General features: G+C 38.8%; 1 protein-coding gene across 1 annotated transcript in view; it reads right to left on the bottom strand.

The window, feature by feature from the left end:
• LOC126188641 (tyrosine-protein kinase-like otk) overlaps positions 1-24,881 on the bottom strand; it is a 113,435-nt gene that overhangs the window by 25,230 nt on the left and 63,324 nt on the right. The window contains exons 8-13 of the mRNA XM_049930242.1: positions 15,479-15,591; positions 3,090-3,246; positions 2,842-2,989; positions 2,561-2,688; positions 2,172-2,366; positions 200-412 (exon numbers count right to left, since the gene is read on the bottom strand). Coding sequence (XP_049786199.1) covers positions 200-412; positions 2,172-2,366; positions 2,561-2,688; positions 2,842-2,989; positions 3,090-3,246; positions 15,479-15,591 — 954 coding nt within the window. The remainder of the gene's footprint in view (positions 1-199; positions 413-2,171; positions 2,367-2,560; positions 2,689-2,841; positions 2,990-3,089; positions 3,247-15,478; positions 15,592-24,881) is intronic.

The following is a 24,881-nucleotide window of genomic DNA, read 5'->3' as shown; positions in this document are numbered from 1 at the left end:
AATAGCACCGTTTATTTATAACTAGTCACAGTTAAGACAAGCTTTAATTTCATTTTTTTAGACATAAGAAAGGAGAGGAAGCTTAAGAATATTGGACAGAGAATTATGTATTCGTGAAATATTCTTGAATACAAAAGGAACATCTATTGCTTACTACACAAAAATTTGATTAACAGATTAACAATGAGAAATATCTCACCTAAGAGAACTAAACTATGAAGATCCTTGCGAGAGACTGAAACTTTATCATAGCCATTTTTAGAACGCTTGCTGTGGCCAGAACTGTGGGAATGGCCAGTGTCACCTCCATCACCTTCACTCCTTGGACCTGCACCACCTGTGAGGCACAATCCTCCAGTCTCCTTTAGTTCTGTGTGTTCCCCCACAGCTTCACCATTCTCTGCCTTTGTCACTGTTGAAAGATTATAATCAAATAAATATTAGTTACACTTAACTAGAAGTTTAAATATCTTCTTACAGTGGAGTATGGTAAAACACATGAGTTTGAGAAATGTGGTACTGTAAAGTCCTTGGTGGAAATAAATAATGGAAGGAGTAAAAGTAACACTTCACCATATAGTTGAGTCATTGACCAATAAAAGTGTGAACGTAACTTTATGGAGCACAGTATAAGACATGAGAACAAGAGTGGAAATGGGTGTGGGCCAAGGGCTACCAAAGTCTGAGACCAAGGGGATTCAGTATCATATGACATGTTGTAAGGACAGCTCCCAATATAGATTTCAGAGAAGCTGGAGCTGAGGAGGGGGATCTAGGTGACATGAGCTGCGAAGCAGCCATTAAAGTTAAGTATGTTTCCTCTCCTTCTCTCCTCTATGGCAGTGCCCACGAATTCTTTGAACACCTTTTACCCTATCAGTTCATAAGAGTTGGATTGAAAAGGTCTCGAAATAACCATGAGAGGTCAGTGCTAGAGCAATGAGTTGTTCATGTGATATTCATTGGACTGTTGCCTGTAAACATGTGCCACATCAGTGCTCTTGGAAGAAAGCTGTGGCGACGATGTGGCTCTGTTGTTGTTCCCTTGCACTGATTTGCAAAAATGGAAAACTTCACAAGTATCACAATACTAGAAATTCCAGGATGGAAACAAGAAATAAAAATAAAGAAATGGAACTACTGACTTGTAAAAAAGATGATGTGCTGGATGTAACACATTTTACTAGCTTTCAGGCTAACACCATTTTTCTAGTCTAATTAAACACACCATGACAGTGACACCCAAATGTACCCAAACGTGACTGTGGTGATACTATCACACTATTAGTACAATACAAGTGTCTTCTTTATAGCATCTAATAGGTGTTTGTAACTCTCAGCTTTCGCGCGCGCGCGCACACACACACACACACACACACACACACACACACACACACACACACAATATTCCATACTGCATTTTTTTAACCAAACATACTGTTCAGGAGTATGAAATATACTGAGATAATGTACATCTTACCTACTGATATCACCTTTTACTTTGGATGACACTTAAGTTAAAAATGCCTTATCATTAAGTACACATTAATTTCCAAAGCATCTGAAATACCTATGTCGCACTCTGCATCACAGTGTGTGCAACATGTAACAATCCATGCACTTTGAACATGTTTGGGGGCTGATGATGCAATTCCTGAGTCACAGAGACAAATCTCTATGCTGCTGATTTCTTATATAAAGAAAGTAAAAACACTATCTCTATTGACAATAATCACAATCTGAAAAGGGGTTTCCAATTATTGTTGCTGAAGTCAGAATGACATCATAAAACAGAGGAGTGGAAATGAGGAAAGCAATTTCTCTATTTTTACTAAACAGAATTTGAGCATTAAAACCATGTAGGGAGTTCTATGCATACAATCAATCAACTGAAACGACTGTCTCTTCATGAAGTTTATTACTTTTAATTATTTGCAGTATGGAAAGACATAGCATCTGCAATAGAAGCTACAATGCATCATATGACAGATGGAGTGCCTATTGTGCTACTTCTCATTTACAACTGTGCAAAATCAATAAGGAAAAAAATTCTGTTAGTTGTATGAGACTATTATTGCTCCCAAACATACCACATTACTCTCATACTGGCAAATTTCAGGTACTACAGCATTCTTATAAGCCCAAAAATAGTACGAATGTAAGATACTTACAAAGTGTATTTGTCCCTTCTGCTCCATTTGCATCCATGTACGCTTGTTTCCTCTTGCGCCTACGATAGCGACACCAAATCATCAGGCCTATTACAAGTACCATGTATGCAGCTGCAGCTGTCAATGTTATTGTCACTGTTTTTGTCATCATTGAATCCTCATCAGACCCTTCCATTGGCCGGTACCCTTCACCACCTATTATTTTATAATTTTCATGATTTTTTTTTTTTTGTTTTTAATTTCAGAAATATTTGACAGTATCAAGTACGATTTGATTTCACAAATTCAACAGTCTCTTTACAAACACTTATTTAAGACAATGAAATAATAATAATCAATAACAATAATAAAGACAGAAAACGGTAGCCCAATTTTTCAGAAGCACTCACTTTGTACATAAAGCACAACTTCTTCTCGCTTAAAACCACCACTGTTTCCTGCAGTGCATCCATACCGCCCCTCATCAGACAGCTGCACTTCCTTCACCCACAGGGTACCATTCTTTAGGACTGTAAACCTATAATTTTAATATTAAGAACATAATCAACTATTCACATTTATATTCGAGTAAGAGTATCACGTTTCCTTTCACCAGACAAATAACTTTATTAACAACATTGTAAAATAAAAGTACGTTCCATATTTTAAGGAAAAATTTCATTTTTTGTACCTGTCCTGCTCTAAAGCACTAAAATTGCTGTTTCTATCCCATTTGATTGTAGGTTTAGGATCACCTTCAGCTATACAATGAATCATAACTGAGTGGCCTTCATATGCTCTTGTTGGATTCTGGGGTAGTACAGTAAATTTTGGTGTCACTGGAACAGTTAATTTGAGAGTGGATTAGGCCATTTTGACAGGATTCTTAACTGTAAAATTGTTCATCTTATTGCACTTAATATCTGAATGTAAACTCACCTATTACATCAATGTTTATTGTTGCATTTATAATACCCTGAGTGTTTGTTGCGACACATGTGTATCGTCCCTTATCATTCATAGTAACTCTAGTAAAAACTAACGTGCCATTGTGGTCTTGCACATGCTTTGGAAGTTCAAACATATTTTCTCCCTCCTACATGAAACAAAAAATGCATTAAAAATATAATCATTAAGCACTGATAAAATCAACTACAGAGTTAATTAGGAGTAGCTACAGAGTAAGGGAATGGTAATGGGGAGAAGCCAACTATTTTCTCCTATTTCTGTGTTTAAACTGAAGTTTTCCAGAAACTTACAGAATCTCGTATTTATGTACCATCAAAACCTGTTGATGAAATAAATTTTTATTCACTACCAGTTTAAACAAAAATTATCACCATAAAAAATAAAATTATGCAATGCGATCTACCTATTTTCTATCAATAAAACAACTTTCCACTAGTCGGTACTAGAGATCAGAAGTGAGCTCCGTATACTCACTTTAAACTCACCAGCATGTCCTATGACATCATCTCTAATCTCGCAATCTCCATATGCCCAGAGACTCAGTTCGCAAATCTCCCTGCTACTGCCCACTTAACCATAAACTCATCACTTGAGTCTTGTGGGGTACATGTGGACTGAGTCTTGTGGGGTACATGTGGATTCTACCAGAGTGGAGAGGTGAGCTAGTACATGAGTTTGCAAATATAATCAAGTACTTGTGGCATTGCTGCTACATTGGTTGGGCATGAAGACTATTATACCACTACACTGACAGATGAGTGAGCTGTGAATATTGCTCAGTAATGACGATCATCATCATTATTATTATTATTATTATTATTATTATCATTGTCATCATCATCATCTGCAATGAGAGCCTATCGGATCATGCCAAGTTACTGTGTTTCATCTTCAGGATTCCCAAGCAGCTCTCATTTTTTCTCCACTGATTGTTTTTCTTTCTTCAGTCCACTTTGTCACTGGTCTGTAGGTTATTTCATTCTCTGCCAATACTTTCCTTTTACTAATTTTTGTCTGCATGATGTTCTGCTGTGTGTGTGTGTGTGTGTGTGTGTGTGTGTGTGTGTGTGTGTGCGCGCCCGTGCATGCAGGCGTGCTCGCGTGAGTGAAAGAAGGAGAGAGAGAGAGAGAGAGAGAGAGAGAGAGAGAGAGAGAGAGAGAGATGGTGCAAATATGTATCTATGTATATATAACTATGTATCCAGAATGAGATTTTCACTCTGCAGCAGAGTATGCGCTGATATGAAACTTCCTGGCAGATTAAAACTGTGTCGGAACGAGACTCGAACTTGAGACTTTGTCTTTCACGGGCAAGTGCTCCATCATCTGAGCTACCTAATCACAACTCACACCCCACCATCACAGCTTATAACTATGTATGCATTTATGCATGCATGGGTATATGCATATGTATGTGTATATATGTACATGTGCATGTATATGTATAAAACTGTGTTTTGAAGACTGCTGTAAATGTATTTTAATATACGATCTCAAATCAGAGAATGTCCAACAGTTACAATGGTGATTAATTATTGAGAAAATTTACATCAGTCTTTGAAAAAGACAACTGCCATGGATATACTTGACATAATTGATATTGTTTCACTAAAGTTACAGATCCTCAGTGTCATTCAATGTTTGAGATGATATTCAGCTTCAAATAACAAACATAAACATTAAATAATGTTATTCTTGATCTCCAGTACAAATAAATACATATGATCACTTTAATATGGTCATCAGTGTTGCCACTATGCCACTATTCAAAACAAAAATACAGTGTCATCTGAAGTGACACATCAGCTATCAGACCAACCATTCCCTGTTACTGCCACACACTGTCAATAATCTGCCTACCTTCATTAGAGCCAATTTTTAATCCATGACAACAAAGGTTTGTATGATCAATCAGTTTCTGTCTGAAATAAGTGATTAGATGTAGAACAAATGCTGGTCATTAGTCTTAGACTGACAAAAAAGCACTGAGAGAACAGAATTATACCACACAAAGCAGACTATACGGTATTTCTCCTACTGTGCCAACAATAAAAATAAAATAACTTCCTGCATCACTGCTTTCAAGATTAAAATGCATTTATACAATTCCAGAAACTTAGGATACTGTCCATTTCTGTGTTTCCTGCTGTTATGTGGAGTTCATTCTGCATACTGACCACTCCTCATTCATGTAAGTTTTGAATAGCTGGGGATTTTCAATTTCTCGCCTGGATTCTTAGTAAATGCTTTGTCCATAACAAACTGTTTGTGAAGTTCTGTGATGGATTAGATAATATATATTTTTAAAAATCATCAAATTACACTTCATCACATTTCAATGGCCATGGCTTTACTGTCAGGAAGATTAAAATGTAAACACTTCAATGTACACCTTGATGATGATTGCATGACCACTGAAACATTCAGTGATGTTTAAAATAAAAGTGACTGAAGCAGTATAATGTTCTTACTGCATGTGTCTGTAGAATGAATATTTTCTGACATTACCTGCAGTACCCCAAAGATTATACCACACGACAGTACTGAGTGAAATAAGCTAGCAATTTAATACATTAATCCCCACTCTAAATTTAGTTCCATTCTGTAGTACCATTTGTTAATGTGACCCTCTGTTTTCTGTTGTTGATACATCACTCCATCCATGCCTTTAAAAACATAATTTTCAATTTTGTCTAGTAGAATTTCATGATATAAAATCAAGGGGCTTGCCAATGTCATGCTATGGTTTCCTTGTCTTTGTTTAGTGGTATCTTATCAAATATCTCCCACTTTGTAAAATTATGCAATAGAAAGAGTGACACTCTTTCCATAATTTGTCAGAATGTCTGGACTCTGAGATGTAAATTCTGGTTAACACTAATGTCTGAGTTTAACAGGGTGTACTTTTAGCAATATACAGGCAGAAAGGTAGATGATTGCATTTATTGTATAGTTGTGTACGTGCATAGTTTGAAGTATCAGATAAAATTGGCAGCTGAGTAGTGTAAGACAGAGAGCAAAGGCTTTTTCCACTGTGTGTGTGTGTGTGTGTGTGTGTGTGTGTGTGTCAAGCTGACCACAGCTGTTGTAAGTGATCCTTGACAACCTGGATACTGGCATTGGTGCAGAGTTGATGTCCATACATTTTACATCGTGGACAGATATTAGGATCTTCCTGACCACAGAAGTATCCAACAGTAGACAGTTGATAGGGACAGGTAACATGTAGATGAGTACTGTCCTGCTGAAAAATGGCATCATGATGCTGTTCCTTGGAAGGTAATGCATGAGGATGCAGGACATCTGTGACATACCTGTGACACACCACTGTGCTATCAAAGTTCCCTCAATCACTGTCAGCTGTATCTTGAAATCATACCCAATGACTTCCCAGAGCAGACAAAAGGAGCAGCCCCACTGTGCATTTCCTCCCGCCAGGTGTGACTTCTTCATTCCATTCACAGTGATGTCTACATGTGGCGCTGTTCATGCCCCTTATGCACTGAGGCGATAAAAGTCATAGGATAGCAATATGCACATAAATATATGGCAGTAGTATAGCGCACACATCTATAAAAGGGCAGTGCACTGGCGGACCTGTCATTTGTAATCAGGTCATTCATGTTAAAAGTTTTCCATTGTGGTTATGGCTGCGTGATGGGAACTAGTAGCTAAATGGTAGTTAGAGCTAGATGCATGGGACATTCCATTTTGGAAATCATTAGAGAATTCAATGTTCCAAGATCCACAGTGTCAAGAGTGTGCCAAGAATACCAAATTTTATGCATAACATCTCACCACACACAACACAATGGCTGACAACCTTTACTTAACAATGAGGGCAGCAGCATTTGCATAGAGTTATCAGTGATAACAGACAAGCAACAATGTGTGAAGTAGCCACAGATATCAACGTGAGACATACAACAAATGGATCTGTGTGGTGAAATTTAATATTAATGGGCTATGGCAGCAGACAATCAATGTGAGTGCCTTTGCTAACAGCACGACATCATCTGCAGCGCTTCTCCTGGGCCTGTGACCATATTGGTTGGACTCTAGATGACTGGAAAACCATGACTTGGTCAGATGAGCCCTGATTTCAGTTGGTAAGAGCTGGTGGTAGAGTTTGAGTGTGGTGCATGCAACACAAAACCAAGGACCCAAGTTGTCAACAAGGCATTGTGCAAGCTGGTGGTGGCTCCATTACAGCATGGGCTGTGTTCGCTTGGAATGGAGTGTTTCCTCTGGTCTGTTCGGCTCCTTGGAGACCATTTGCAGCCTTTCAAAGCCTTCATGTTTCCAGACAACAACGGAACTTTTATGGATGAAATACATCATGTCACCGTGCCACAACTGTTCACGATCAGTCTGAAGAACATTCTAGACAATTCGAGCAAATGATCTGTCCATCCAGATTTCCCAACATGAATCATGTCAAACATTTATGGAATGTAATCAGAGATCATTTCATGCACAAAATCCTGCTTGGCAACACTTTCATAATTATGGACAGTTATAGAGGCAGCATGGATCAGTAATTCTGAAAGGGACTTCCAATGACTTATTGAGTCCATACCATGTTGAGTTGTTACACTGTGATGGGCAAAAGGAGGTCCAAAGCAACATTAGCAGGTATCCCATGATTTTTGACACCTCAGTGTATATCATACCCAGCAAATGAATAACGCTAATACATTCTGGTGGCCATTCTAGCTGCAGAGAGGATTGCAATTCTGATTCTTTTCACACATGCCAATGGTTTGTACATCTACAAAGTTACACTGACATCAGGAAATGTCTTCTTGGTGCTTCATTTTTCTTGTCAGGCAGTATACAAATATATGGAAACATCTTTTTATCTGATGGAAATGAAAAAAATAAAAAGATGTTTTGACAACATACGAATGAAACTGCTACGTGGATATATATAGGGAAATTTATTGATAAAGAAAGTAAAAGTAAATGACATACCTCACCCTGTGAAAGAAACTGTTATCTATAGAACACAATGAATGAATGAATGAATGAATGAATGAATGCCCAAAGCAGCTGCAGAAAAATTTTGAGCTATTATTACACAAACTACACTGACAGAAATGAAAAGTGTTACATCATATGCAACTTAGCTGGATGCTACCAAACTGATACTCCAGTATTTTCATGCTTGTGATTAAAATTTCATCCTTATGCAAGCCATTTCAGTTTTTGCCTGCCATGCAGAGATGAACTCACAATGACAGTGTGGCAAGAAGATTAGCCGTGGGTCCTGCAGAGGGTCATCATAAATCATCAGGAATGGATTACTGGAAGCTAGTTTGATTTCTAGAGTTGCCATGCATTGTTTGCTGCTGACATCATACCACAAACAATAGAGACTTGCATGGTGTACAGCCAGAGTCAACTGGGCCACTGACAATAGAGACTTGCATGGTGTACAGCCAGTCAACTGAGCCACTGAAAGTCATTCTGTGGTATTTATCGATGAGTCTTATTTCTGTTCATAGATGAACTAGTGAAAGATCACAGGAAGCAGAAATTCTCAAAACCCATATCACTTCAATTTTCTCATGGTGTGGATAGCTGTTGGATTTGACAACAGAACTGATTTGGTAATTGTTGAAGAAGGCTGAATACTTGCTTGTATGTAGCAAGAATGGTAATCTCTATGGTCATATCCTTCATCACATTTTTCAGCAGATAATACAGTTCACACATTCCTCAAATGTAAGGATCATTGCCTGACATCCTATTTCCCTGGTTTGTCACCCATAGAGGACGTTTGTGATGTGATGGGAAGACACATACCTTCATGTCATCTTCCCGCTGTCAGTCATCATGCCTCACAAACATGTTCTTCAAGTATGGCAAGAAATGTCTCAGGATGATATTTGGGGTTTGTTTCTTTGCATGCAACAATAATACAAGAGTATATTCATGTCTGTGGGGGAGGGATACACCTCACACTGAGGTTGGTGATGGGCATCAGTTCCAAATGGAACGAAAGTTAATCATTTAATTCCTATTGGGGGGTGAATATCTCGTCGAAGTTTGATATACACTGAAGAGCCAAAGAAACTGGTGCAGCTGCCTAATATTGTGTAGGGCCCCCACAGAAGTCCCACACCACCACATAGCATGGACTCAACTAATATCTGAAGTAGTGCTGGCACGAATTGACACCTTGAATCCTGCAGGGGCATCCATAAATCCATAAGAGTACGAAGGGTTGGAGATCTCTTCTGAACAGTATGTTGCAAGGCATCCCAGATATGCTCAATAATGTTCATGTCTGGGGAGTCTTGTGGCCAGCAGAAGCGTTTAAACTCAGAAGAGTGTTCCTGGAGCCACTCTGTAGAAATTCTGGACTTTTAGGGTGCCACATTGCCCTGCTGGAATTTCCCACGTCCATCAGAATGCACAATGGACATGAATGGATGCAGGTAATCAGACAGTATGTTTACATATCTGTCACCTGTCAGAGTCGTATCGAGACGTATCAAGGGGTCCTGTATCACTCCAACTGCACACACTCCACACCATTACAGAGCCTCCACAGCTTGAACAGTCCCCTATTGACAAGCAGGGTCCATAGATTCATGAGTTGTCTCCATACCCTTACACATCCATTTGCTCGATACAATTTGAAATGAGACTCATCCAACCACGCAACAAGTTTCCAGTCATCAACAGTCCAATGTCAGAACTGATAGGCACAGGCAAGATGTAAAGCTTTATGTTGTGCAGTCATCTAGAATACATGAGTGGACCTTCAGCTCTGAAAGCCCATATTGATGATATTTCATTCAAAGGCTCACACACTGACACTTGTTGGTCCAGCATTGAAACCTGCAGTAATTTGCAGAAGGGTTGCACTTCTGCCACATTGAATGATTGTCTTCAGTCATTGTTCTTGCAGGATCTTTTTCTGGCTGCGGCGTTGTCAGAGATTTCACGTTTTAAGGGATTCCTGCTATTCAAGGTACACTTGTGAAATGGTTGTATGGGAAAATCCACACTTTATCGCAACCTCTGAGATGCTGTGTGCCATAGTTCATGCACCAACAATAACACTACATTAAAACTCACTTAAATGTAGATAAACTGCCATTGTAGCAGCAGTAACCAATCTAACAACTGCACCAGACGCTTGTTGACTTATACAGGCGTAGCCAACTGCAGTGCCATATTCTGCCTGTTTACATATCTCTGTATTTGAATATGCATGCCTATATCAGTTTCTTTGGTGCTTTAGTGAATATTGCATAACACTGCATAGTACTGTCATCATAGATGGATATTATATGGAGTAGCAACAGCTGGATTTTAGTTTTGAGTAGATGATCTCATCATCCTTAGTGTATGCAAAAATACGAAATTGTTGGAAAGAAAGATGACACAGATAAATGGAAATGAACGAAGTGTAAAAATCTGTAAATAAGTGAGACAGGTTTGTCCATTTGCAACTTCATTCTTCAATACATTTATGAATTACACACTCATAACATGAAAGGGAGAACTGAAGTATTAAGTCAGAGGGAGAATCAATTTAACGAAAATGCTCACCAAAGAGTGCCTCATTGCTTGCACATTGAGGCAAAAAAAGGGCTATGAACAGTTCTCCCAGTTATTCCCAAAACATATTATTATAGAGATCAATTTTACAAAAATAAAAGTGTTGCAATGATACATATGACTTATTCCATGTGAAACTTAATGACCTGTAATAGTCCAAAATAATTCAAACCTTAATCATAACATTCTTAAATTTTTCACCTACATCCATAAAAAAAGTAGTGGCAGAGTGATTTTAGTGGCTACGAGAACACAAGGCTTTGATATGGATATTACATTGCAATATGACAATCCATTACATCAGAAAGCATATATGATGACATTTCTAATCTTGTTATATTCAAACATTCCACGTAGGAAAAATATACCTAAAAACAAAGATGATGTGACTTACCAAATGAAAGTGCTGGCAGGTCGACAGACACACAAACGAACACAAACATACACACAAAATTCAAGCTTTCGCAACAAACTGTTGCCTCATCAGGAAAGAGGGAAGGAGAGGGAAAGACGAAAGGATGTGGGTTTTAAGGGAGAGGGTAAGGAGTCATTCCAGTCCCGGGAGCGGAAAGACTTACCTTAGGGGGAAAAAAGGACAGGTATACACTCGCACACACATACATATCCATCCACACATATACAGACACAAGCAGACACATTTAAAATATGTGTGGATGGATATGTGTGTGTGTGCGAGTGTATACCCATCCTTTTTTCCCCCTAAGGTAAGTCTTTCCGCTCCCGGGACTGGAATGACTCCTTACCCTCTCCCTTAAAACCCACATCCTTTCGTCTTTCCCTCTCCTTCCCTCTTTCCTGATGAGGCAACAGTTTGTTGCGAAAACTTGAATTTTGTGTGTATGTTTGTGTTCGTTTGTGTGTCTGTCGACCTGCCAGCACTTTCATTTGGTAAGTCACATCATCTTTGTTTTTAGATATATTTTTCCTACGTGGAATGTTTCCTTCTATTAGGGAAACATTCCACATGGGAAAAATATATGTAAAAAGAAAGATGATGAGACTTACCAAACAAAAGCGCTGGCAGGTCGATAGACATACAAGCAAACACAAACATACACACAAAATTCTAGCTTTCGCAACCAACGGTTGCCTCGTCAGGAAAGAGGGAAGGAGAGGGAAAGACAAAAGGATATGGGTTTTAAGGGAGAGGGTAAGGAGTCATTCCAATCCCGGGAGCGGAAAGACTTACCTTAGGAGGAAAAAAGGACTGGTATACACTCGCACGCACACACATATCCATCCGCATATACACAGACACAAGCAGACATTTGTAAAGGCAAAGAGTTTGGGCAGAGATGTCAGTCGGGGCGGAAGTACAAAGGCAAAGATGATGTTGAAAGACAGACAAATTGAAATTAGCGGAGATTGAGGCCTGGCGGATAGCGAGAAGAGAGAATATGCTGAAGGGCAAGTTCCCATCTCCGGAGTTCTGACAGGTTGGTGTTAGTGGGAAGTATCCAGATAACCCAGACGGTGTAACACTGTGCCAAGATGTGCTGGCCGTGCACCAAGGCATGTTTAGCCACAGGGTGATCCTCATTACCAACAAACACTGTCTGCCTGTGTCCATTCATGCGAATGGACAGTTTGTTGCTGGTCATTCCCACATAGAACGCTTCACAGTGTAGGCAGGTCAGTTGGTAAATCACGTGGGTGCTTTCACACGTGGCTCTGCCTTTGATCGTATACACCTTCCGGGTTACAGGACTGGAATAGGTGGTGGTGGGAGGGTGCATGGGACATTTTGCCACGAAGAAAAATGATCCTAATCCTACTCCTAATGATCCAACTCCCCAAGACACTATCCAAATTGAACCATGCCTGGAACAGTTCCGTCCTCCGTCACAGCGTGACCCACCTCCTCTTCCTCAAAATCACCCTCTCCTAACCTTCCAGGAATTTCTGACTTCCAACCTTGCCTCTCAATCCTTCTTAAAAAACCTTAATCCTACTCCCAACATCACCACTGCTGAAGCCCAGGCTATCCGTGATCTGAAGGCTGACCGATCCATCGTCATTCTTCCGGCGGACAAGGGTTCCACGACTGTGGTACTTGATCGTCGGGAGTATGTGGCTGAGGGACTGCGTCAGCTTTCAGACAACACTACTTACAAAGTTTGCCAAGGTAATCCCATTCCTGATGTCCAGGCGGAGCTTCAAGGAATCCTCAGAACCTTAGGCCCCCTACAAAACCTTTCACCTGACTCCATCAACCTCCTGACCCCACCAACACCCCGCACCCCTACCTTCTACCTTCTTCCCAAAATTCACAAAACCCAATCATCCCGGTCGTCCCATTGTAGCTGGTTACCAAACCCCCACAGAACGCATCTCTGCCTACGTAGATCAACACCTTCAACCTATTACATGCAGTCTCCCATCCTTCATCAAAGACACCAACCACTTTCTCGAACGCCTGGAATCCCTACCCAGTCTGTTACCCCCGGAAACCATCCTTGTTACCATTGATGTCACTTCCTTATACACAAATATTCCGCATGCCCAGGGCCTCGCTGCGATGGAGCACTTCCTTTCACGCCGATCACCTGCCACCCTACCTAAAACCTCTTTCCTCATTACCTTAGCCAGCCTCATCCTGACCCACAACTTCTTCACTTTTGAAGGCCAGACATACCAACAATTAAAGGGAACAGCCATGGGTACCAGGATGGCCCCCTCGTACGCCAACCTATTCATGGGTCGCTTAGAGGAAGCTTTCTTGGTTACCCAGGCCTGCCAACCCAAAGTTTGGTACAGATTTATTGATGACATTTTCATGATCTGGACTCACAGTGAAGAAGAACTCCAGAATTTCCTCTCCAACCTCAACTCCTTTGGTTCCATCAGATTCACCTGGTCCTACTCTAAATCCCATGCCACTTTCCTTGACGTTGACCTCCACCTGTCCAATGGCCAGCTTCACACGTCCGTCCACATCAAACCCACCAATAAGCAACAGTACCTACATTATGACAGCTGCCACCCATTCCACATCAAACGGTCCCTTCCCTACAGCCTACGTCTTCGTGGCAAACGAATCTGCTCCAGTTCGGAATCCTTGAACCATTACACCAACAACCTGGAAACAGCTTTTGCATCCCGTAACTACCCTCCCGACCTGGTACAGAAGCAAATAACCAGAGCCACTTCCTCATCTCCTCAAACCCGGAACCTTCCACAGAAGAACCCCAAAAGTGCCCCACTTGTGACAGGATACTTTCCGGGACTGGATCAGATTCTGAATGTGGCTCTCCAGCAGGGATACAACTTCCTCAAATCCTGCCCTGAAATGAGATCCATCCTTCATGAAATCCTCCCCACTCCACCAAGAGTGTCTTTCCGCCGTCCACCTAACCTTCGTAACCTCTTAAGTTCTATGAAATCCCCAAACCACCTTCCCTACCCTCTGGCTCCTACCCCTGTAACCGCCCCCGGTGTAAAACCTGTCCCATGCACCCTCCCACCACCACCTATTCCAGTCCTGTAACCCGGAAGGTGTATACGATCAAAGGCAGAGCCACGTGTGAAAGCACCCACATGATTTACCAACTGACCTGCCTACACTGTGAAGCGTTCTATGTGGGAATGACCAGCAACAAACTGTCCATTCGCATGAATGGACACAGGCATACAGTGTTTGTTGGTAATGAGGATCACCCTGTGGCTAAACATGCCTTGGTGCACGGCCAGCACATCTTGGCACAGTGTTACACCGTCTGGGTTATCTGGATACTTCCCACTAACACCAACCTGTCAGAACTCCGGAGATGGGAACTTGCCCTTCAGCATATTCTCTCTTCTCGCTATCCGCCAGGCCTCAATCTCCGCTAATTTCAATTTGTCTGTCTTTCAACATCATCTTTGCCTTTGTACTTCCGCCCCGACTGACATCTCTGCCCAAACTCTTTGCCTTTACAAATGTCTGCTTGTGTCTGTGTATATGCGGATGGATATGTGTGTGCGTGCGAGTGTATACCTGTCCTTTTTTCCCCCTAAGGTAAGTCTTTCCGCTCCCGGGATTGGAATGACTCCTTACCCTCTCCCTTAAAACCCATATCCTTTTGTCTTTCCTTCTCCTTCCCTCTTTCCTGACGAGGCAACCGTTGGTTGCGAAAGCTAGAATTTTGTGTGTATGTTTGTGTATGTTTGTGTTTGTTTGTGTGTCTATCGACCTGCCAGCGCTTTAGTTTGGTAAGTCTCATCATCTTTCTTTTTAAATATATTTTTCCCACGTGGAATGTTTCCCTCTATTATATATATATATATATATGTGTGTGTGTGTGTGTGTGTGTGTGTGTGTGTGTGTGTGTGTGTGTGTGTGTGTGTGTGTGTGCGTGTGTGTGTTTTTCCCAAAATACTACAAGAACACTGGAAGTGGCAAATTGGCAAATGTGTATTTTACTTAGCATTTTCAACAATACCTGTGAATGAAAGAGTCCTTGCAAATTTGCAAATTTAAGTTATCACATATCATCTGAATCACTGAAATTTTCAGCAGGATTTTTCTATTTTAGGCAGCTAGAACTTCTCATCTGTTTTCTGTATCTGAAGTTAATGTGGATATTTGGTAAAGATTATAACTCATTACATATGTGCACTGCATACTAACATCAATATAAGTTGGCTTATGCTAATATCTGGCCTTGTATGAACAGTTACATGTTGCTTTAAATGAAGACATTAGGTTAAACAAGATAAATAACTATGAAACATGAATGACATTTATATAAGAGCATAAGTGTGTGCACCAAGGAAGTACTCACCTTAAACCATTTTATAACTGGTGGATCTGAACCCTGCGCCTTGCAATAAACGCGAGACTCAGAACCTAATTCAAGTTTCTTATTGACTGGCCGTGGATTAAATTTCAACTTTTCTGTAGAGAAACAATAGGAATATATGAATACAATCAAAGTTCTAAGCTAATTTTCTTTGAAGATTTTGTAAAAAAAGTAATATTCCAAATTAATAAAATAACAAGAAATATTCAAGAAATACTTTAAATTTGATGTTCAATTTCTTAATCTGTTCAACACATATACATAAATTTAAGTCTCATTTTATTTCATACATGACATAATCAAAATATTTCTTTGAATGACATAATTTAGACATGACTATAATTCCTAGTCAGCACATCTAAGACACATGCCACTAAAATCTCTACAAATACTTTCTACTTTTTCAAATTTTTATAAAGCTATGTATTGTTCATGCAATGAATGTGCAACTAGCTGAATTACTCAAAGAGTATATGTGTAAGGAGTTGATACCCATTATCAGGAACACTGCAACAGTACTTAACATTCACAATAAAGAAACAGAGAAAATATATGGAACTATTCCCAAAATAGTCCTTTGTCATTACTATAAATTATTTAACAATATTTCAGGCAAACTGTCTATAACTGTGTTGGGCTTTAAACATGGAAGAAAAGCAAAAAATTTAGGAAGTGGATACAGTATAGGGGACTGTCTGCCAATTCCCACTTTAACTAAGATCTATAAACTTACAAAAATCTTGTCACTAATACAACAAAATAAATCCAGTGTTAATAGAGAAAAAAGGGCTCAAATATAACTTACAAATAAAATTGTATTAATCAACAACTCAAGGAGTCTGTATTAAGAGAGAAGATATTAAGGAGTGACAAAGCAGTTTGACAAACTGACTGTACTTCAATTTTACTATTTCCTGTGACCTGGCAAGTGGTTTTTTAAATCAATGAACTGAGATGAAGTAGAAATACACATTAGTGGAAATGTCATCAGTTTGTAGATGATATTATTTTGTTTGCTTTGAGTGCAAAAGAAGTTCAACAAATAATTGAAAAACTCAACAGAGCGAGTGTGAGAGTAAGGTTAAAAACTAACTGTGGTAAGAACAAAATTATCAAAACCAGTATGCTGTAATAGTGTTGATGTTGGTCATGGATTGAAGACAAATAAATGAGTAAGAGAAAAGAAGTTTACATTTTCATGTGAATGTTAGTAAAATGGGCATACAGAAAGATATACTAGTGGAGTATGGAAAGAACAATGCACTACTGTTTGGGTGAATAACCATCACCAAAACAGGATGGTAAACTTCCAACATGTAAAGTTGAACACTAAAGTCATTAGCCACTGTAAATCAAAAGCAGCTAATGCTGAAGATGGTGGCTGGTATTTATCATTGTATGATAAACTTCATGCAACTGTAACTACACATTATTGGTGAAATGTATTTTATTATGTTTTCAGCTGATGTTTACCACTAGTAATAAATTATAATAATAATTTCATGTGGCATAATGGCCTGGGGTGAGTTCTTTCAACTGGACACAGTTTCAGCATCTCCTAGTACAGTTATCCAACATGAGAAAAGAGACCTACAGTTTAATGTGGGATGCAGACAATATGTCATTTTTGGTGACTTCTCATATCATTGAAAGGTGAAGGCTAGGTTAAAGGCTAGGTTAAAAAACAAACTGAAAAATCTGTGGCCCAACAAGGACTCAATGCCATGACCTCTCAATTTCCAACCACGTGCTTCACCAACCACCAGGCCTGATGGAGCAATGAACTAGTTCTAGAGTAACAGATTAGTGCTTTGCATTAACTTTCTTAATTATTTTCTGTTTCATTTTGTAACATGTTAAAACAGAACATACTGGCCTGCATGCTTGCAAAAAGCTTATAAAGATGAATTACAGGAACATACAAAATGAACTTTGTACTTTCATCTGTAACTCTGTGGCCTTATAAGCAGAATTAAGTATTCTTTAAGAGAGAGGAAAAAATGGACACATGTTGGTGACATTTATCACAAAATACAATTTCCAAGTCAAAAAGAAACAGCTTAAAAGCTGAATTCTTATATTTAGTTACTCAGATGGTCTGTCAGTAATGTTATCACCGATTGATTTAGAGTGAATTCACAGGTATACGGAGTGTTCATCTGCTAATGAGAATTTAAAAAGCAGTGATTTGCAATAAAATTAAAATATCACTACTCAACAAAACAGTAGGAGATATGACCAATAAAAATTCAACTGAGTGACTGATAAGTTGAAGGCAAATGATTAGCTTTTTCATAACCAATTGTGGATGACCATTCACTCAACATTATGCTAGTTTCAACATATGGTGCAGTAAGTATGACAGATGACAAGAAATAATTGTTGTCTTATAGCAAAATAAGTCATGAAGAAATTGGTAGGCTCGATCATCAACTATCTGAAGAGTTATAAAGTTAAAAGGAAGACAAGTGTTCATGTGTTTCTCAGAACAGATGAACTGGACATTTTAGTAAAGTAAGATCTTTCGTCCCACTTAAATTAAATTAAATTTTTTCTCGTTAAAAACAGGTTCATTATCAAGAACTAACAGAACATCAGTTGCTGCTAAAAAAGAATTTTTTGGTACACATTACATCTGAAGCGCAGCATACCATTCATACATTCTAATATTATGGCAATATTTCCTTTTAACCTTAACATACTTTACTTTATTTGAATATAAATAGATTCTGTTTGCTGAAGATTTAGAGGGTGTGCTTCTGAACTTTTGTTCATTTTCCAAATTTATTATAATATTGCTCAGTAAACAATGCCCTCTTAAAGACAGGTTGTTTGAAGGCTGGAGTTCGAAATTTAAAAGAGCTTTCCTGCTGAGGTTTTGGAATTTCAGAAATGGTAAAGTGTCTCTAGTAAGAGACAGTCCCTGTTAATGTTAGGGTAAAGAATAAACTTTTTTTTAAAAAAATGGTAATCCACAATTATTGTATATGATGATTAAAGACATAAAAGAAGAAAACTATAATAAAAGATCTGTAGGAGGTATACCAAATTATTTTGAGTGGATCAAATGGTCACAAGGTTTGAGTTTAATAATTTTAGAGTCTGGGTTCTCAGTATCATCATCTCAACATATTTATGTTGATAATCAGTTTCTAATTTGCATTCTACTAAATGAAAGATAAGAAACACAATCATTGAAGCCAAGTAAGGATCATGCCTTAAACTAAAAACAGTTCGTTTCTTCATGCCTATATAGAAAATTCAGAAAAAAAATAATAGCACGACACGCACGCACACACACACACACACACACACACACACACACACACACACACACAGAATGATTACAACAAAATTGAATAATTTATGTATTTTTGTTTTTATTAATTATATAAAAAATATTATTCTAATTTAATTATTAACTGTCAACATACATTTGCATCTCTTGTCTGATTTTTAAACTTCTGTAAGAAACACTATTTTCCCTTCTACAATGCACACCAAAATTAAAGGGTCACTTATATGAAACATAACTATTTTCTGCATTTGCAATACAGAAGTTCAAAATTTGGCTCAGAGGTGCCTAAAGTATTCCCTCAGTGCTTTATTCATGCATGTATCAATTTCACTTTCTCTATGCACATGCCGCAGAACATGGCAAAAAAGAGGGACGAAAATGCATGAACACCCTTTCCTGCTTCAGATCATGTTCACATTTCATGGAATAGTTTTGATCAGTCCCTCATGATTACACCCTGCACACCACAATGGAAACTGCAGTCATGCTACACTCCAAAGGAGTATGATCACAGTCAATCGGTCAATATGCTCTTAAAGATGGGTCGAATCACCTGCGGGATGTCAGTAGTGTGAAAGGTTGTCACGAATGTCATCCTGCTGCACACTGCATTGCAGACTGTCGTTTTCAACTGTGAAATGTGTGAAAATTGACAACACAAGGGAAGGTGTAGTTTCATTCACTTCCTTTATTACATCTCCTGAGACATTTTCATGTCGATTATGAGCAATAGTGAGTCCAAAATGTTTCCATTGACCATCATAACAAACCATCCAATTTCAGTGCTGAGCATTGTAATTCTGACCTCCTAAGCAGTGGTGTCAAAGAGATGGTGTGAGATGTGGGTAAGGGGAGTTGTGATGACCTTATAGTGTGGCACATCCACTGTGGCTAATGTGACATCATTGATCCATCTTGCACCTCACATGGACTACTGATGTATAGTCTTTTTCTGCATGTCAACACCTTACTTTCTAACTTATCGCTGAGCCTGAGGGTGACATCAAAGGGCATTACACTTCTGCACCATTACAGAGGAAGGTCAGAAGCACCCATATTCATGCCATATTTTTAATATCTGTATTGCAGTGGGACAAAATGACAGGGTTCAAAAAAAGTGAACCTATAATTTTGTTGCCCAGTATATACCTTAAGTTTGCCTTTTCCTATGTTGTGCAGTGGGAAGTTTGTAAATTGTACTGATCGTGCATAAGACATCTCATAAAAAAGTGAAATGTGTGAATAATGTCCTGAAGTAATACATTATCAATGTGTTATAGGTAAATGTATTCCTTACAAGTATATTTACACTACAATTAATATTTAATTAATGTATGATATATGCTGTAATATTTTTCGACCATAAAATCATCTGTGGAATAGAAGGACCCACTGACCAGAAATTAATACTCTTTTCTTTTTAAATTATTTTTGTTGCCTGTCAGAATGGATGATTCATTTATGATTGGCAAAACTTCTATAACTATATACTTCACTGCTTTTATTGCAAAAAGGGTTTCCATGGTGAATACTGGTGCATATTTTACTCCTAAGAAATGTGTAATAGGTCGTTAACCATTGATTAAAGTGTTAACCATTGATTAAAGTGTTGAGTAAAAGATGTTCGAGAGTCCACACAATACATTGCGCTATTTGCATCTTTCTTGGCAACGGATACATTAGTTATAGCTGTAGAATAGATAGAGAATGTTGTTCCATAAGTTTTTTTTTAATGAATGTGCTTGCATGAAATATAAGATTGTAATAATTCCATTGCTGGAATCTGCACTCAGACAAAGTGCAAAGGTTTCATAATATGTGAGTTACAATTCAAAATTAAAAAATTGGATATTGGGCATTTGCCAAACAATGTTCTATTATTTTCTCAAGTTCAGCTCTGAGTTATTTACCTAGTACATATCGTATTTACTCGAATCTAAGCTGCACTTTTTTACCGGTTTTTGTAATCCAAAAAACCACCTGTGGCTTAGAATCGAGTGCAAAGCAAGTGGAAGTTCTGAAAAATGTTGGTAGATGCCGCCACAACTAAGTTCTGCCGTCGAATATATGTAGCGCTACACAGGCATGCTTTGTAGGCACAAAGATAAATACTGACGCCAAAACCTCTGCGTCAGTAAATAAATTTAAAAAAAAAAAGGTGGAAGACGAGCTTTTTTTCTCCGCCCCGAGTTTCAACCATTGCATTTTCATATATTATCCAATGAAGTAAATACAAATTCCGTACTGTTCATCTTCGAATGTAGCAGAATTTCAACGTACTACGAAAATCCGACTGGCAAGACTGTTTGGGATGTTTGTCAATATGGCCAACTCTACGTTCTGAATTTTTTCCTACCTGTGAGAAGAGATCTTTGCTAATAGGAACCTGATGAAATGTGAATCACATGCATTATTCTCTTCACCATAAGAATAATACGAATATAAACATTTTGCCATGTATTCTTTCGTGTTTGCTGCTATCTCATTTAAATCCTGTCTGCCTAATAAACTACGAAATTAGAGTGACACAACAGCAAACGTGGAAGAATATACATATCGTATCATGTTTATATTCGTATTATTCTTATGCCTAATAGTGAGACAGTCAGAAATGAAGCACGGCAATTGACTAGATTTTTAAATCTAAGATGACCTAATTTCTGTGCAGAATTTGATGTTCTAAAGAAGCAGCCGCAAAGATTTTCAAACGGAGAAAAATTTTCGCGTAACTCTCGTTCAGAACATGTTCTATCATACGCAGCCTATTATTTTGTTCTTGTTGATAATTATCAAAGAAAGCAGCAGTGTAAGTAACAACAAATAGCAGTCTCTTGCCATTGTTTCGCTAATGAGACGATTCCTCTCTTTTTTTTTTATTGTAAGCGGTGGTACTGCGCACAAAAGCAAGCCATGCCGCGAGCGGTGATAGGCAGTAAACACGAACTACCAGAGTGCAACAAACAATGCATGACACAGTACAGTAATGCATTTTCAGCTTAGAGTGACGTAAACACCTATAACAAAGAAAACAGCACTTATCAGATCAAAGCAAAATAAGCAATCGATTCAAACCAGACGAAGCACGTGAAAAAGGAAGGGTACCCGTATAAATACGGACAGAGCGCCTGACGCATAGCAATGGCTACCTGGTAAAGCTTAACTGCTAAGCTTACGACTCGAACCAAACTACTGTGGCTGTATCATCATTCATTCGACCTAAATTGTGTCTCGTATTACAATGGACCAACTTTGTTTCGATTTGGAGGTGCGGCCTAAAAGTTTTCTCTCCCCTTGAATTTCGAGTCGCAAATTTCACGTGCGGCTTAGATTCGGGAATTTTTTTTTTCCCTTTATTTCAAGTCTCATTTTTCAGGTGTGGCTTAGATTCGAGTGTGGCTTAGAATCGAGTAAATACGGTAACACTCTTTGTTGTGTTTTGCTGAAATTTCAGTTCATTTGGAAAGAAATGAATCACGCTATAATTAGAGTTGAAACTTAATTTACCTACATTTAGATTCACATTTACATTCTGCAAGTTACCATATAATGTATGGCAGAGAGTACTTCTGATATCATTTCCCCTGTCACCCTTTTCATGGTCAATGTTGTGTGGTAAGAACAACTACCAGTAAGCCTCCATACAAGCTCTAATTTCTCTCATTTCCTTGTCATGCTCATTTTGTGAGATGTATGAGGGAGGAAGTATGAGATACATCCAGAAAGTAAGTTCTGATTGCATCCAGAGATGCCATGAGTAGTCAGACAGTCGTAAAGAGGAGGTATGTGGGAATAATGCAGCATGGTTTAAGTCTTGTGATGGCAGTGGATGCTGCAAAGTGCTAGGATGAAATGGGTGCTCTAATACTGTCTACCGCCAACTGTGAGGACCACACTGTTATCCAATTTTTGCATGATCAGAAGCAATCTCCAGTGGTGATCCATCTCCAATTGTGCCACATATAAGAACACAACATTATGAGTGACAGTATGGTCAGATGATGGTGCAGACATCCGTTGCAGGACGAACCAACATTCACAACAAAGACCACAGTAGCTGAACATCTTTGGTGACACCAGAACTGATGGAAAAAGTGTGGAGAGCAATTTTGCATAACCAGCACTTCATTATTTCGGAACTCTTTCCTTCTCATCAGTTCATCCGGATGTCTCACTTGCTGTTGCACAAAATTGTCTCCCAGTGACTTGGTTTTCATCAAGTGTGTGCACGATGGGTGCCAAGGCAACTGACAGATGAACACAAAACCAAACATCTGGCTGCAACATTAACATTACTACAGGGGTACACAAAGAAAGGTGACAAGTTTCTCAACTATGTTGTCAGTGGGAATGAAAAATGGGTGTCACATGCCTCACCAGAAACAAAGCAACAATCCATGCTTTGGTGACATAGTGGCTCAACCATGAAGACCAAATTCAAGTGGACAGTCTCTGTCAAAAAAATCATGTGCACTGTCTTCTGGGATCAATGGGTGTCATCTGGTGTGTTTTTACCATGATGGGTGACCATAAATCGTGAGCAGTATTGTGAAACGTTGAAAAATCTGAGGAAGAAAATGTTTCCACAACAGTGCAGAGGTGCGGACTAAAGTGACTTTGTGGCTCTGGATTTTGATGGTAGACTCCTATGACATGGGCAAGCAACTGATGGTGCACCATTGTGATAAATGCCCCAGAAATGGTGATGACTCAGTTGAGAAATAGACAGTGAATCGATGCAAATATTGCAATGAATGTTTTGTACTTATTGATGGTTTTGTTTTCTTTATTAGTCATCAGAACTTACTTTCTGGATGACCTCATAATATACTGCCTGACTAGTCTTGAATTTTATGGTCTCAGAATTTCAGCAGTAAATAGTGCACCTCTCTCTTATCATGCTTGCAACTGGAGTTTGACATGTTGCTCAGTATTGGATCTTCTCTATCTCTTCTATTAATATTACCTGTTGAGGATCCCAGACTGATAATCAGTACTCAGTAATCAGTGGAACAAGTATTTTGTGGATGAATTATGTTTCAGTGACTATCAGCCTCATTTTTGGTTTTCCTAGTGCTAGTTTATGTGTTCATTGCACTTTTAAGTCATTCCAGGCAGCTACTCTTAGACATTTTACAATTGTTCCTACTTATAGTGACTGATTGAAAATGTGTAATCAGACATTAACTGATCTCACTGCCTATTTATTCGCAGTGTGTTACACTTAGTTATGTTCAAGATCAAGTGCCAGCCCCTGTACCCAAAGTTAATGCTCTGCAGGTCTTCCTGCATTTTGCTGCTGTCTTCTGCTACACAAACTCTACAATATCTGCAAAACACAATACTTTCCCTCCATCCCCCCCCCCCCCCATTCCCTTCACCTATACCTGTATCAACACTTACATGTAATCTTCAGTGGATCTAACCTTATTTCTAAAAACTTAAAACTTGTGGTTAGTTCTCAATTTCAGGCCCAAACAGTGTAATATGTAGATTTTATCACTTTATGTAAGCATATCCTTGAGAACATGTAGCGATCATTTAAATAAAACAAGAAATAGCCATTGATACAACATGGACCCTCCATTACACGCACCGCGGACTGTGAGTCCACAGTTTTATCTTTCCATCAACAATCACTTATAAATTCAAGATTTGCATTAGCAGCTTTTTCTACCTTCCCCTCCTTCCGTAATGAATTATTGGCAACAATTGAAGTTAGTCATTATTGCCAGAAGCAGCAGTCTCGTGAGGTCCAGAGTGTCAGTCTGCGTGTGTGCATTCGTGTGGCGCGGTTCTATCATCAGTTCTTTTACGATGTATTGCAGGTAAGGAAGTTTCTTCCTTTATAATATTACAAAACATAGAAAGTTACATTTAGAAACTTTTTTTATTTATTATCCAAAGTGTCACACAATTATGAGCCTTTTCATTGACCAACACCGATTAGTGAGGTAAGTTATACACTTCCCCCCCCCCCCCCCCCCCAGAAGAACGGTGGATGATGATCAGGTTTTGCAGTGGTTGGACAAAGAGCTTGTTAATGAAGAATGTAGTGATCTGGAGTCAATATTCGAAAGTGATTACTAT

Source organism: Schistocerca cancellata, chromosome 5 (genome assembly GCF_023864275.1).
Source record: "Schistocerca cancellata isolate TAMUIC-IGC-003103 chromosome 5, iqSchCanc2.1, whole genome shotgun sequence".
NCBI lineage: Eukaryota > Metazoa > Arthropoda > Insecta > Orthoptera > Acrididae > Schistocerca > Schistocerca cancellata.
Note: the sequence above shows the minus strand (reverse complement) of the source record. Positions and strands in the feature narration are given on the sequence as shown.